Source organism: Buceros rhinoceros, unplaced genomic scaffold, assembly GCF_000710305.1.
Source record: "Buceros rhinoceros silvestris isolate BGI_N320 unplaced genomic scaffold, ASM71030v1 scaffold39583, whole genome shotgun sequence".
Taxonomy (NCBI): Eukaryota; Metazoa; Chordata; class Aves; order Bucerotiformes; family Bucerotidae; genus Buceros; species Buceros rhinoceros.
The window spans coordinates 1-14,320 of NW_010403779.1; the positions used below are offsets into that span (position 1 = coordinate 1).

Consider the following 14,320-nt stretch of genomic DNA (forward strand, 5'->3'; position numbering starts at 1 on the left):
TTATTATTATTACTGTATTTCTGTCTTTTCTGCTAAATACAGAGCAGCTTCTTATGCCTTTAGTTATGCAGAGCTTTGCCTCACATTGCTTCATGAACTTTTGGCTGATTATGGCTACTTAGTTCTTACAGTTCTTGACTCATATTGTCTTCAACAAAGAGTAGCAGCAAGTTAAACCTCATGTCTTCCCAAACTCGATGTTGTTTCCATTCTAGGTTTGTCTTTAAGTATTTATGAGGGTCAGATCACTGCCTTACTTGGCCACAGTGGGGCTGGAAAGACAACACTGTTAAATGTGCTCAGTGGCCTCACTTTTCCTTCAGCAGGTAGGATGGCAGACAATGGGATGGAGTGGGCTTGATTCAGAAGCTGTAAAGACCAGTTCATTCCACCTCATCACATTTTTTCCTGTAAACAGGTTCTGCAACCATATACAACTACAAACTCTCTGAAACAGGAGATAGGGAAGAGATTAGAGGGATGATTGGCATTTGCCCACAATTCAACGTACAGTTTGAAGTCTTAACAGTGAAAGAAAACTTGAAAACTTTTGCAGAAATCAAGGGCATCAAGTCCAGAGAGGTAGAGCGAGAGGTGAGTGTGTGTTCCCCTGAAATGCATCAGCAGCAACACGAGGCTGTAGGCAGACCCCACGTTTTGGTAAAGACTCTTTGTGCTGGGAAGTTCAAAGGTCCACCTGGCTGTGTCTTCTGACAATCGAAGCTGGTGTCATGCTTCGGCCAGGTTTGTAGGCAAGGTTGTAGGCTTGATGCACCCACAGTGATTCCTCTGCTCAACCCAAGGAGGTGAGGGGATGTAGCAGCCCCCGTAGCAGCTGCTCCTGCTGGTGTACATGAAACTGATGCCTTTAGCCCCAGCCATGGCTAGTAAAGGGTGGAAGGACAACTGGTGCTGAGAATGGACATCCTGCTGCTGTTCTAGGTGCAAAACATTTTGGAACTGCTGGATATCAGTGACATTCAAGACACTCAAGCTGAAAAACTGAGTGGTGGGCAGAAACGGAAGTTATCCATTGGAATAGCCATGCTTGGAAACCCCCAGGTAAAGCAGTGGGCACCGCTCTGTGGTGTGTGGAATATGCATGTCCAACATGACTAAAGCCTTATGTGTGTACTTAGCCACAAGTTCATGCACACTTTCAGACCTCTCTAAAGCTCTCATAATTATTAAAATTAATAAATGTAATAATTTCATTTAATTAAATACATAACCCATCTTGCTAGTCTAGTTTTAAAGCAGATGGGTGGTTCCCTGACCTCTGCACAGCTCCCAGGGTAGCTGCCCTTGCATAAAAAGTGACCTGGGTCTCTGGCCTTCAGGAGCTGAGGCTTTTGGTGAACACCAAACCCAAAAGACGTGCAATTGCTCCAGCAGTGGGGAATGGCTACTTTCATCCTTTCTGCAGGTCTTGTTCCTGGATGAGCCAACAGCGGGGTTGGATCCTCTTTCCAGGCACCAGGTGTGGAGCCTCCTCAAGGAGCACAGGGCTGGACGGGTGATCCTACTCAGTACCCAGTTCATGGATGAGGCTGATACCCTCGCTGGTAAGGAAACACTCAGCCTGTATCATCTCTGCAGAACAATCCTGGAGCAGAAAGCCCATGTGAGCTTCAGCTGCAAAAAAAGTTTTGAACAGCTGCTCTGCAGCAGAAATTCCTTTGGCTTTTCCCTTCTGCAGACCGCAAGGCTTTTGTCTCACACGGGAGGCTGAAGTGTGTCGGTTCTTCTCTGTTCTTGAAGAAAAAATGGGGGATTGGCTACCATTTAAGGTATCTACTTCAGCCTCAACCACTGCTATCTGGGCACATGGATGTGCAAGGAGCCACCAGAGCGACTGTAAGGGGGAAACAGTACAGCAGGTGTCATCAAAACAAGAATATTAACTGAATTAATATTCAGTTAAATTAACTGAAGCAGCAATTTACTCCAGAGTAAGGAATGGATGAAATGTGCTGGAGTTTTCTTTTTGCTCATCCTAACAAATACAATGGTGGTTGTTGTTTGGGGGTTGGGTGGATTGGTTGGTTTGTTTGTTTGTTTTTCAAAACTAAGCATGTTTTTTTCACCTGAATAGGATCCATGTCAATGAGTCTTGCAACTTAGAGAACGTGACCTCTCTGGTTAAACGGTACATCCCCAATGTCATCTTCTCAGGACGCAGTCAATATGAGCTGAGATATAAACTGCCATTAGAAAATGTGAATAAATTTCCAGGTAAAGTATAGTAAAATAACTGAGAATCATTCACAGAAAAAAAATAATCTCAAATGTGGGGAAAGACAAATGAAGAGGCAGGTTTTCTATAGGAATCACTGAAGGACTTGAGGACTGTTGCATTTTGGGGTTTTCCCCATAATTTTAGTATCCATACTAAGATCAAAATGCACAACAAAGGCTTTTCTAGTGTTTGTGAAGAAGAGCCCAGCAGGCTAATCTGGGCTTCCTGGGTCACTGAGGGTTCAGTTTTCTTTCTGTTAAGAGAAGATAGTAACAAGAGAAACCTCCCCGCAGCCAGTCCCTCTCTGTGCTGCAATGGCACCAGGCAGAGCCTCACTCCCCTCACGTCCAGTCTGACAGTCCCACAGCCCTACGCCTGTGGATGCAGGCCCTGAAGTGCTGGTGCTCAGCAGAAAACCATTTCAGTGAGCGACAGGTCTGGCAGGTTTGGGTTCCTCCAGGCCCTTGGTATTCTGGCAGCTCGCTGCTTTATTGCTTTCCCTGTCACCGGAGAGATGCTCCAGTCAGGCTGACCCAGCTGAACCAAGGCCAGGTCTGGAGATACAGGCTTGTGTTCAAAACCTTGAAGGCACTGGTATTGTCTCTGCAGACCTGTTCAGTGACCTGGACAGCTGCTCTGACCGGGGAGTTCTCCATTACGGCGTTAGCATGACAACCCTGGAGGATGTCTTCCTGAGACTGGAGGATGGAGCCACAATGGACCGAGAAGGTACGATGGTGTCTGCAAATACACAATCTGCAGCTGAAGAGCAAGGTTACCTGGCAGTAACCCCTGGGCATGCCTCCAACAGCTGATTACTGGACAGCTCTTACTTTATCACATATTACAACATGGAAGTTGGTCTTAGGCATAAATGTACATGTGGAAATCTCTCTGCAGATGAGCATGTCCCTGGGGAGGAGTGGGCAGAAGCAGGACCGCAATGCCCTGACGAGACGGAGCCGGACTCCCTGCTGCTCTCGGGTACTGGGAAGGTGACAGTCAGCGGCTTGGCTCTCTGGAGGCAGCAGGTCTCTACCATGGCATGGGTGCACCTACTAAAGCTAAAGGGTTCCATGAAAAACCTGCAATCAATGTAAGTACCCAAGTGACTCTTTCCTGCAGATCTGCAACTAGACACAGTCACATCGGGGGGAACAATTGTCACACCCCTGATCAATGAGCGTTTGGATTAATTGGTATCAGGTCTTGGTGACAAATGATCTTGGTAGTCAGCACTTAGAGGACAGGAAAGCTTCTTCCTTTCCTGGGCCAGTAATAGAAAATCTCCATTTGTACATTTTCATTTCTATACTGAGTGATTTATTCAAGAGAAACCCATTTTCTTGCTGAAGAAAGAAACATTTTTTATGGATGATGGATGAGGAAGATTTAAAATAAACTAGAGAGGAGGGGAAAATACTGCTTTCAGTCTTCCTCTGTAATTTTTTTTTAACTTCTCTCACATTGCCAGTGTCTGAACTCAGCTGGCCCCACTGGTCTTCAAGGTGGCATTTCCTAGTGGGGCACAAGAAACAGAAGAGAGACGCTGAGTTATGGAAAACTTATCTTAAGGCATTTCATGACCCGCCCCCTCCCTCACTAAACCATGAGGGTCTCTGTAAATGATCGTGGCTTGAGATTTCAGAAAAAAAAATTGCCGAATATTTTTAGCAGGAAGAGCACTGGGTAACCCGACCTTGGTACGCTGTTCTCAATCTGCAAATGTGTTCTGCTGAATATCCGTTTTCAGAGATTTTTTCATCTCTTTCTTAACGTAGTTTGCTGCTCTGTGTGATTCTTCTGCTTCCTGTGGTTTTGCAACTGTCCCTGATCGCTGTCTGGCAGAATGTGAACACTTGGGAGCTCTCGTCTGCGCGGTACTTTGTGCCCCTGGGGAAGAGGGCTCACTCGGAGATGACCAGCCTCCTGGTCCACAACAACACGGGTGAGAGGAACAAGCCTTTCCACATTCTGTCCTGTTCTGGAAAATAAGTTCAAAACTCTACTTCCAGAGTTTTACCTTCAACATTTCTATGAACAGGTGTTATTTGACATTATTTGGCCAGAGTATGATACTGTCGGCTTCATCAGACCATCACTAGGAGAACATATTCTGTAGCAACTCAGCAAAGGCAGAAAAAAAAATGACAATGCAAAAATACAGTCAACGAGACTGAAATCCGTTAACATCTCAAAAAATAATGTGCAATGATCCACCACGTATGTGCCATCTGACGTCCCCAGTTATTAGACTTTCTTGGGTTTGGTTTGGTGGTCACAGGTTTTTGAAAAAACCAAATCGTCAAAGACTCCACTGAATGCTACGATTCTTCTGCTTTTGGCTTTCGCACCAGGCACAGGCATTGAAGACTTCATCCACCTGCTTGAAAGCCAAGATCTGACAGTGGAAATAACAAACGAGGAAAATACCACAGAGGACCTAAAACACAACGGGGCTATAAAAGTGTCTCGCAAAGGTCAGGTGAGGATTTTTGCTCTCCTCCTCCTGTTTCTTCCCAACAATTGAATAATTGAGGTGTCTCCATCAGCTCTACCTGTGGGATGATCCTATTGAGTGAAGCACACGGACAAAGATTTGAATGTGTTTTAATCAGTAAACTACATGCTAGAGGAGACCTTATTTCCCTCATCCTCCACCCCAAACTTCACATTTCAAACTTCACATGGATTCTTCGGGTTTGTTTATTTTCTACTGCTTCCAGGTGAAAAGCCAAGACTTTTCATTTTGTTTTCTTGCTCTTTGAAGAGCTACAGGTTTACCGTGTTATGTCACATGGAGGCCATCAACTGCTTCCCAGTGCTTGTGAACATCATTAGCAACGCTTTGCTGAGAGCCCTCAATTCCACCGAGCACATTCGGATCTGGAGTCATCCGTTTTTCTTTGTAAGTCTCAGAGCCTGGAGGCCAGAAGGTGTTGGAAAATAGTACTTAAATCTGCTTAAGGTCAGTAAGTCAGCCGATTTAAATAGGAAACCACATGGGGCTGTCTGTACCCGTAAACCCACCTTCCATGGTGGTAGCTCTGGAGCCATCACGTTTGACTTCAGGCAAACTGAAGCTCGTTTTTCTTCAGGGGGTTCCTTATTCTCTACATCACGTAGTTCAAGCCGTTGGACCATCAGCTGACAGAAGGGATAGCTCACTGCAAGTGTGGGAGGGAGGGGTGGGACCTGCACCACACATGCAAGACTTTTTCAGGGCTAGCGTTTGGGGAAAACTTTCCTCCTGCCAGTATTTGGTTCTGAATCCCACTTCGAGTTCAAACTGCCCTGTACTTCATGGGAAATGCAGTAAGATGAATTGTGGCGTCTGGCCATGACATGGTGGATGTTTTCTACAAATGTTTTGTTCTTCTGATTTCAGACGAATAATCCACATTTCTGGGATTATTTTATTGATTTTTACACCCTTTATATGCTGGTGTTATTCCCTGGTTTTCCTCCTCACTTTGCAAAGGACTACAAGCAGGATTACAAGGTAAGTTGCTTGTGGTGGAGCAGCTGTGGGGTGGGCAGAAGGGATTACAACTGCATTGCCATGAAGACGTGTGACTATGACGGGCAGCTTGAGGCTTTTTCCTCTGTATTGCCATGAGCAGTTTTGCAGCCAGCACAAAGTACTAAAGGACAAAAAAGAGGTGGAAGTTTACCGCAGGGTTACAATGGTAACAGCTTTCGTTATTTGCTGGAGCCATTCCCATGGGCACAGTTGGCCAACCAGGCACCGACAATAAAATGCCTTTTGCATTGTGTCTTCCCAGGTGGGAGCTCGTGCCCAGCTGCGGATCTCGGGACTCTTCCCCTCAGCGTACTGGTGTGGCCAGGCATTGGTGGACGTCCCGCTGTGCTGGCTCCTCCTCTTCTCGATGTTCGGGCTTCAGTTCGCAATGAGCAACAAGATCTCCGGGAGCATCGACTGTTTCTTCTTTATGGTACATCCCATTCTGGTGATTGCTGGTTCACTGGGGAGGGATGGGGGTAATATTTTGAGCTCATGAGAGGGAGCTGAGACACCATGGGTTCCGATGGTGCTGGCACACCTCTGGGGCCCCAGACACTTACTGATCTTCTCCTGATTTCACCGCGTGTCATTTGCGTTTCCCCAGCTAGAAATAAAAGGCAATAAATCTTGCTTTAAGACACTCCTTTACACTTAGCAGCTAAACTGTGGTAATTTCTGAATGCTTTAATCTTCAGGTATGATTGTTGAAACTGAACCACATTGCTATATACAGGTTTCTGGTTGTTTAGATTACTCCATTTTCTCCAATTAAAGCTTTTTTTTTTTTTCTTTTCCCCTGTAGATCATGGGCACTTTAGGCTATGGAATCTCTATTGTTCTCTTAATCTACTTGATCTCCTTCATCTTTGGCAAAGGATGGAACTGTCATTTTTGGTCTTGTGTCCTGATAGTGGTAAGCACATGGCTCAGTAATGTGCTATAGCATTTACAGAAATGTATTCTGAGATCTTAAGGATGAACTTGAGGTCAAAACACCAAGTACAGATGTAGGACATAAATACAGGCATGTGTTTCATAGCAGTCACTTCTACATTAAATTCATGTCACCATGTTCTCTATCCACAGTCTTGCTGTGGCATGGAGAAATGCTTGGATCTACCCTGAGCTGGTGCAGGAATGGAGGCAAAAAAGTTATTTATTGCTCCGTTCGACACCTCTTCCATATCTCTTAGACATGAGATATGAGGTGATGAGACATGTGCCATCAGGTGTAGATACAGATAGCCCAAGCCTGACCGGGAAGGAGATGGTTTATTTGGCATAAACTGGGATGGGAAAGAACGTGATGTCCAGTGCTTCGTTTTTCTGCTTGAAGCAGCCTTTTGTCAGGGAAAAAGTATCCCTGGCTGACCCAAACCAGCAGCCTACCTTCAGGCAGAGATGGCTGAGGACCTCCTGAATTCTCAGTGTTTCTCACCTTGTCCATTTTCAGAAAGTCGACAGGGAAATAGAAAGGTAGGGCCATACAAGTTCCAAGAGCAGTGAGGAGTGTAACCTTTCCCATCAGCTGAATTACTCTCTTGTTTTGTTTTTAGGTATGCTTTGTTTCTGATATCATCAGAAGAATCATGGATTTCCCCTATCCTACAGCCTCCCTCTACGTTTTGTCTCTCTTGAGTCCCGTGTACCCATTGCTGGGTGTAATGTCCAACTGCCAGAAGGTAAGCGGTGATGCTGGGCAGGGAGAGGCACCCCACCACCAAACACAACCCCGTGCCCTTGTGAGCAGAGTCTGGTGTGTCCTGGGAAGGCTCATTAGTTTCCTCTCTTGGGTGGGATTTTCCAAATGACTCCTTCAGATCAGATCTAATTTTTCAGCAGTTCGTTATGGCTAGGGGCTCCCTCTCGTGCAGCTGAGCTGAGGCTGTAGGTTAGGTAAGCACTTTTCATTCTTTCCACACAGAGTTGAGCAACTTGGCTTGACCAATCATAAGAGAAAATTTGAATCTTTTCATCTTACTTTGCACAGAAAGCAAAGTGAGAGTTAAGAATACTCACAAGGCCCTTTACTCCACGTCAGCTGAGGGCGGTCATGTAAAGTCAACTAAGAATTAACAAAACCCTCCAGTGCAAGACCACTTATGAGCCAGAAATGACTTAGGAGTAAAGTCCAAATAAGAGACTCCTCCTCTATCCTGTCCCACTCACCTCACTCACTCCACCTTTTCTCTGGGACCCCAAAGGAGAGGAGACCAGATGTTTCCCTGTGATAGGCTCTTACCCCCAGAAGGAGAATCTGATGAATGTACTGAGTGTCGGGACATTTTCTGGTATGGGACTGGGGTGCCCAAAGTCAATCATCTGTATTTGTTCATCTCTACGCTGAAGATTTGGGGTAAATCAGAAGCTTTTGTATATTTTTGAAGTATTTGTTGTTTGCTTTCAACCCTTCCAAAATTAGCCAGCACTATACTGAAGAATTACAGGTTCTTTGTGTACATTTTTTTTTCTTCTTACAGATTTTTGTAGAAGATGCTCCAACTCCAAGCAATCATGTCCTAATAGCTGTCTTTGCAGTAAGAAAACGTTTCAGATCACTTTTATTTAGGCATGTGTGCCTCCTAAACCCCATCATCAGTTATGGGGGAGCAGGCAAGAACCCTGAGCTCACTCCATGCAGAAGGAAGGTCTCGGTGGGTCTCAATGACAGATTATCCCCCCATGCAAAAATCACCTCGCTCCTCCGAGACGGTGAAGGGAAAATGAAATAAGGTCCCGTCGTGTTGCCCTGTTGTTTTAGGAATTGTGTTTTCTTTCTACCCTGAGCTCACTCCATGCAGAAGGAAGGTCTCGGTGGGTCTCAATGACAGATTATCCCCCCATGCAAAAATCACCTCGCTCCTCTGAGACAGTGAAGGGAAAATGAAATAAGCCCAGGTCCCGTCGTGTTGCCCTGTTGTTTTAGGAATTGTGTTTTCTTTCTACCATTGGTATTTTCTGCAGTATCGGTAAGTGACAGCAGAGTTCACAGCCCTCAGGATCACCCTGAGCTTAGATGCTAATGGATTTTAGTTTCGCATAGTGCGTTTTTTCCCACGTATAATATAAAACCGCCACCATCTCGGTTTCAGCCATAGTAGGATGGCAAATATTTAATATGTTAATATGGCAACCTCTTTTTTTCAGCCTTATATCCATTCTGTGGCTTTCATTTTTCTTCTTCGATATTTGGAGATAAAATATGGAAGAACAGTTCTGAGAAAGGACCCAATATTTAGGTTTGTATAAACACACGTGCACCACAGGCACATGTGGGATCTAAACTCTTTCCAGGCTGCTTTTCCTTGAATGCAACATTTAGATCAGATATCATTGCCTTTTTGTCCCTATTTTTAAACATGTTTTTTTAATACTGGTAATTTCTTTATAACTAAAATAGTCGCTTAAATGCTACAGTACCTAAAAAATCCACCGCGCAGGCCCGAAGGGTGCACTCATGGCTTGCAGTGAGCGTGGGAAAAGCCCTTCCCAGATCTTCGTTTGCGAAGCCAAGCCATGAGACTATGATAATACAAAATATCTCTCCAGCTTGTTAGTACCTCCACATGGTGCTGCCTGTGCTGTGAGGATGTACCAGCCTGATGCTTTATACATCACAGACTATAAATACTAGAAAAATTAATAATAAGTAAAAAAAGCCGTAAGAAACATTGAACCAGAGGGACCTTCCCTCTTGCTCTATCCAAAATGCGTTGGTGGAGAATGAGGGTACAAACAAGATACCAAGACAATTCTGGTGGATTTGCAGGATTTCCCCAAGAAGAGAAAGCAGCCACCAGCACCCCAGGGAGCTTGAAGAGGAAGATGAAGATGTTAAAGCTGAAAGAGCTGCAGTGAGAAATGCCATAGCAGCTCCGAGCCAGGAAGAGGTACAACTGAGTGGTGTCCTTCTGGTTTTGTTTTATTTTACACCAGTAAGAAGCACACTGTTACAAAACAAACCACCGAGTGTCAGTAAGTGCAGGTCAGTGCTCCGGCTGTATTATTCTCGCTGGGAGAATCAAACTTCCAAATGTACAGTGTGCGTCCCATCAGGATAGAGAAGGAAGATGTTTAAAATGAATAAGGACAATAAAGTGTCCTGTTGCACCTCATATTCTCAGTAAACTATAAACCAAATTCAAAGATCTTTAGGTTTTCTGTCTTTTTTAATGGGAAAAATGTTACTGAAGGACTAATGTTATCCAATATAACAGACTGGTCTTTCTTCCTCCTCCTCGCTTTCAGAAATCAATCACTGTTGTCAGCAATCTGTGCAAGGAATATAAAATAAAGGAAGCTGGTTTATTCTTTAAGAAGAAGAAGAAAATGGCCACCAAAAATGTTTCCTTCTGTGTCAAAAAAGGTGAGAACTGGAACTGTTCTCCTAGACCTGTTTTGGGTCCCCATCACACCCAGAGAGTTAATTCTCTGCAGATTCGCAGTTATCTGAGCAAGGACATGAAGGTCAAATCTATTTGCTCTGTGGTTACGGCATGTTCGGTCTGTGGTTGATGTGTTAATGAACAACTTGATGTGGATGCATCCTCTTAGCCCTCTCTCTCCCGGAGAGTTAGTGGCTCCTGAGAGACCTGGGAGTGCTGCCCAGACTCAGAGCATCAATGTTTCTGCATAATGTTTCAGTGCTGAAACATTATGGGCTCTCAGATCGTATATTTATACTGTTTATTTTTATATGATCTTCGATATTCACATCTTCTCTCTTCTTTTCTTTTGTGGGACTGTGTCTGATATATTTGTTGGATGGGGGGTATTACTAAGAAATCATGTGTATTGGTTCCAGGAGAAGTGTTAGGACTTCTGGGGCCCAACGGAGCTGGGAAAAGCACAACTATCAAACTGATTACTGGAGAGACAACACTGACTGCTGGGCAGGTAGGAGGCGTCTGGGGAAAAGGGACAGATCCATGATAAAAGTGCAAGTGCAAACCTTGCACCTAGGCTAAGCTGTAGTTTTTTTCAAAGCGTTATTAGTGATCAAGGTTTTAACTGAACAAATTGTGCTGCTAAATTAAATAATGTATTAATAAAAAATCTTGGGAGGTGCTTCTAACCTTGACAAGCAGTTGCATCTACCCTGATTGGCCAAGTTTACATTTAGAAACCATGTAGACGAAGGTTGCAAAATCACCCCCTTGCTCTGTATTTCCTCGCCTATATCCCGGAGAAGTCCATAGTCTTACTCCAAACCATACCCTTGTATCTGGGTAAGGCCGTGGGAGAGCGACACTGTCTGCCTGGTTGTGCAGGTGCTGATGAAGAGGGGAGATGGAGCAACCTCCTACCTCCAGGACCACGTGCCCACCTTCCTGGGGTACTGCCCGCAGGAGGACCCGCTCTGGCCAGACCTCACCGTGCATGAGCATCTGCGGGTCTACGCTGCTGTGAAGGGGGTGTGCAAGGAGGATACGGCAGCTGCTGTCAACCGGTACGGGTGGAGGGTGTGTGCAAGGATCAGTCAATGTCTTATCCTCTAGTCCTAGGACATGGGGAGAGGACCAGAAATTCCAAATTCACCGTGAGCTAGAGGCAACCTTGAAAGAAACTCAGGAAATGGAGCTGCAAAAGTGATTTTGTGCTGAATGCCATAACTGAGTGGGTTAAGAAAATCTTGGATTTGCCTAAGTGCATTTAGTGAGGATAAGTTTACCACTAATGCCCTTTTAAGTATGTTGTCTTTAGGAAGCGTTTCTAAAATCTCTGATGTTATAGTTCGGCGTTACAAGGAAGGGTGCTTACGTACTGCCCGCTCGGCTGACACTGGCGAGGTGGAAAGGATTTATAATGCTGCTGACACTAATGATGGGTTTAGAAAGGAGCTTGTGGCTTATGCACTTTGCTTCAAATATTCACTTACCTTTCAATAATGTAATAAATATTAAATGAACACAAGCTGGAGTCAGGAGCAGGGGGAAGAAAGTTCCTTTTTGTTATCATTTTGGGAATCCTTGATGAGAGTGAGTTGAGAATAACAAAAATGTTCTTTTTTCGCTTGTTCCCTTTCCCCACAGAATAGTGAAGGCTCTGCAACTTCAAGACTATTTAAATAAAAAAATCAGAAATCTCTCTGCTGGGGTAACCAGAAAGGTGTGTCTTGTTTTACCTATAATGAGCACTGCAATGCTCGTAGCACAAATCAAAAATCCCTTCTGTGAGCAGAGGAACCCACCTGTGCTCAGAGCTACCTGGGAGGGCATCGTGTTGTCTCCCATGCTGGGGTGATGGGAATGAGCCTTTTCCAAAACCACATTTCCTACATATCAGAACCTTATTCCTGTAAACAAAATGACACTGCTCGCAGCTCTTTGTAGATAAGAGTGCCAGGGACTGCAAAAGATGTGAGTGAAACCCTTTTCCCTGTTGTAGCTGTGCTTCGCAGTGTGCATGCTGGGCAACCCCACTGTCCTGCTGCTGGACGAGCCGTCAGCTGGCATGGACCCCAATGGGCAGCGCTGCATCTGGTGAGTAGGACCTCAGGCACTGTGTCACCAGGGTGTAAAGGCATTGGAAGCCAAGAGTGAAGCCCTAAGGTTAGGTAAAGGGTGTCTCACTCCACCTGCAGTTAGTGCTGTTCATCACGTGCCGATGGCCTTTTTGGAAACTCTGTTTTCCTGCTTCCTTCCAGCTAAAGCATGAGCAAGGAGACAGAAAAAACCTTTTATGTTCATCTTGTTGCAAACTTCAGGAGGGTGATATATGGGATTTTGAAGGAGACCCAAGTCAAAAATGTTTTTTTGTCATTATTTTGAAGTATTACCACGTGCTCGTTGGTCTGAAGGTGCCATATGTAACGTATTTGCACTTGTTTTAGGGGAGAGATGTTTGGGGGGACAGAGGTATAAGAAAAGTGTCCAGTATTCCTAGGGAGTGATTGCTGCTACTCTTTTCCTTTTTTTCCCCTCTCTCAGGAAAATGATCCGTGCCACCCTGAAAGCCAAGGAGACGGGAGCCATCCTGACGACACACCACATGGAGGAGGCGGAGGCGGTGTGCGACCGTGTGGCCATCATGGTGTCTGGGCAGCTACGGTGGGCAGCAGCACAGTCGGCACGCGGCTGAGCTGGGAAATGGTCCATGCAGCAACAGGGGCTTCTCTTCTGGCCCCACCTACCTGAGCCCATCACCATGGGCTTTAAGAAGTGTTCCCCATGATTTCCCCAGTAGTACAATCTGGGAAGGAACAGACAGTGGGGCAGTAACGGTTTCACACTGACATCTCTTTTTTTTTTTTTCCCCTCCCTCCCCTGCAGGTGCATTGGCTCCGTTCAGTACCTGAAGAACAAGTTTGGCAAAGGCTATCTACTGCAAATTAAGGTCAAGGATCCAGAGCGCACTGATCTTCTCCATGCCGAGATTTTGAAGATTTTCCCAAGTGCAGCCCGTCAGGAGCGGTAACTATAAATTTGGGATGAACGGTGGTTTCAACACTACCTTGTCCCTAAAAATGTGCCAGTGTGATGGCCAGACGCAGGATATGTGTTGGTGACAGTTGAACATCTCAGAGTCCCTGTATGGAGATCAAATCTGATAACGTCACCACATCCAACCCTGCTGTGATCCCTGCAGCAAATGCTCCATACATCCAGCTTGTAGCGTGAGATGAAGTTTTGCTCCCAGAATATCAGAGAAGAGCAAGAATCACCCTTTCTTCTTTTTGTTGAAGGATCCCCTCTCTGCTAGTCTACAAGGTCCCAACGGAAGATGCACTGCCCCTGTCTCAGTCTTTCTCCAAGCTAGAGGAAGGTAAGAGCAAAACGAGATGACTTTTTGACAAGGTGGAACACAGACTGCTAATTTTTGTCTCACTTTCCATTTCTCCACAGCCAAACGAAACTTCAGCCTCGAGGAGTACAGCTTCTCTTTGAATAATTTGGCTCAGGCAAGTCAATGCTAGACATGAGTGGGAACAAAAGCCACAGCGCGACCTCAGCCAGTGCAGTGGCAGAAGACTGCTCCACCAGAAAACTTGCCTGCGGGTGGTGGGCAGGTCATCCTTTACTGGGAAAGTGGCGAAAAATGATTTGGTTTTTTCTCTGGTGGGAACAAGCCTAGGCAAAGTATTGCTGCCTGGCCCCGCTCACCCACGGGGACAGACACACGGCACATCCAAGGGATGGATGGTCTTAGCAGATGCCTATGCCCAGCCTCTATGGCTGCTCCTGAAGCAGCAGGTTATCGCTGCTTGTACAAGGCTGGTGGCAAAGATGAGGAATGTTTATGTCAATCTATCGGTGGGTAAAACCCACTGTACGAATACACCTGTGGGCAGCCAGAGCCTCTCAGCAGGTCACACCAGAGAACACAGGAGTCCCAGCTACTGCGCATACACTCCCGGCCTGAAGCTGCTTCACGCCCCTCTCACAGGGGTTGCAGAGCTGAACCTCCTGTAAAGGAGCATTGCAGTGTCTAGTGAAAGTCAGAGGAATAATCAGTTTTATCTTGCTCATTTCAGGTGTTTTTGGAACTCTCTCGTGAGCAGGAGACGGATAATTTTGATCTGACTTTGGATGGGGCATTTGAATGGAAAAGACTTC

At 45.5% G+C, this 14,320-nt stretch overlaps 1 protein-coding gene across 1 annotated transcript in view; it reads left to right on the plus strand.

Moving 5' to 3' along the window:
• Positions 1–211: 211 nt before the first annotated feature.
• Positions 212–14,320, plus strand: part of LOC104490793 (ATP-binding cassette sub-family A member 10-like) — a gene marked incomplete at both ends in the record, with an annotated part of 19,457 nt that continues 5,348 nt past the window's right edge. The window contains 28 exons of the mRNA XM_010133130.1: positions 212–326; positions 419–594; positions 943–1,062; positions 1,427–1,565; positions 1,700–1,790; positions 2,096–2,235; positions 2,849–2,968; positions 3,140–3,335; positions 4,021–4,187; positions 4,597–4,724; positions 5,010–5,147; positions 5,628–5,741; positions 6,025–6,195; positions 6,568–6,678; positions 7,322–7,447; positions 8,246–8,302; positions 8,913–9,004; positions 9,535–9,655; positions 10,014–10,131; positions 10,570–10,661; positions 11,036–11,214; positions 11,798–11,873; positions 12,153–12,247; positions 12,695–12,814; positions 13,037–13,177; positions 13,450–13,529; positions 13,610–13,665; positions 14,239–14,315. Coding sequence (XP_010131432.1) covers positions 212–326; positions 419–594; positions 943–1,062; positions 1,427–1,565; positions 1,700–1,790; positions 2,096–2,235; positions 2,849–2,968; positions 3,140–3,335; positions 4,021–4,187; positions 4,597–4,724; positions 5,010–5,147; positions 5,628–5,741; positions 6,025–6,195; positions 6,568–6,678; positions 7,322–7,447; positions 8,246–8,302; positions 8,913–9,004; positions 9,535–9,655; positions 10,014–10,131; positions 10,570–10,661; positions 11,036–11,214; positions 11,798–11,873; positions 12,153–12,247; positions 12,695–12,814; positions 13,037–13,177; positions 13,450–13,529; positions 13,610–13,665; positions 14,239–14,315 — 3,356 coding nt within the window. The remainder of the gene's footprint in view (positions 327–418; positions 595–942; positions 1,063–1,426; positions 1,566–1,699; positions 1,791–2,095; positions 2,236–2,848; positions 2,969–3,139; positions 3,336–4,020; positions 4,188–4,596; positions 4,725–5,009; positions 5,148–5,627; positions 5,742–6,024; positions 6,196–6,567; positions 6,679–7,321; positions 7,448–8,245; positions 8,303–8,912; positions 9,005–9,534; positions 9,656–10,013; positions 10,132–10,569; positions 10,662–11,035; positions 11,215–11,797; positions 11,874–12,152; positions 12,248–12,694; positions 12,815–13,036; positions 13,178–13,449; positions 13,530–13,609; positions 13,666–14,238; positions 14,316–14,320) is intronic.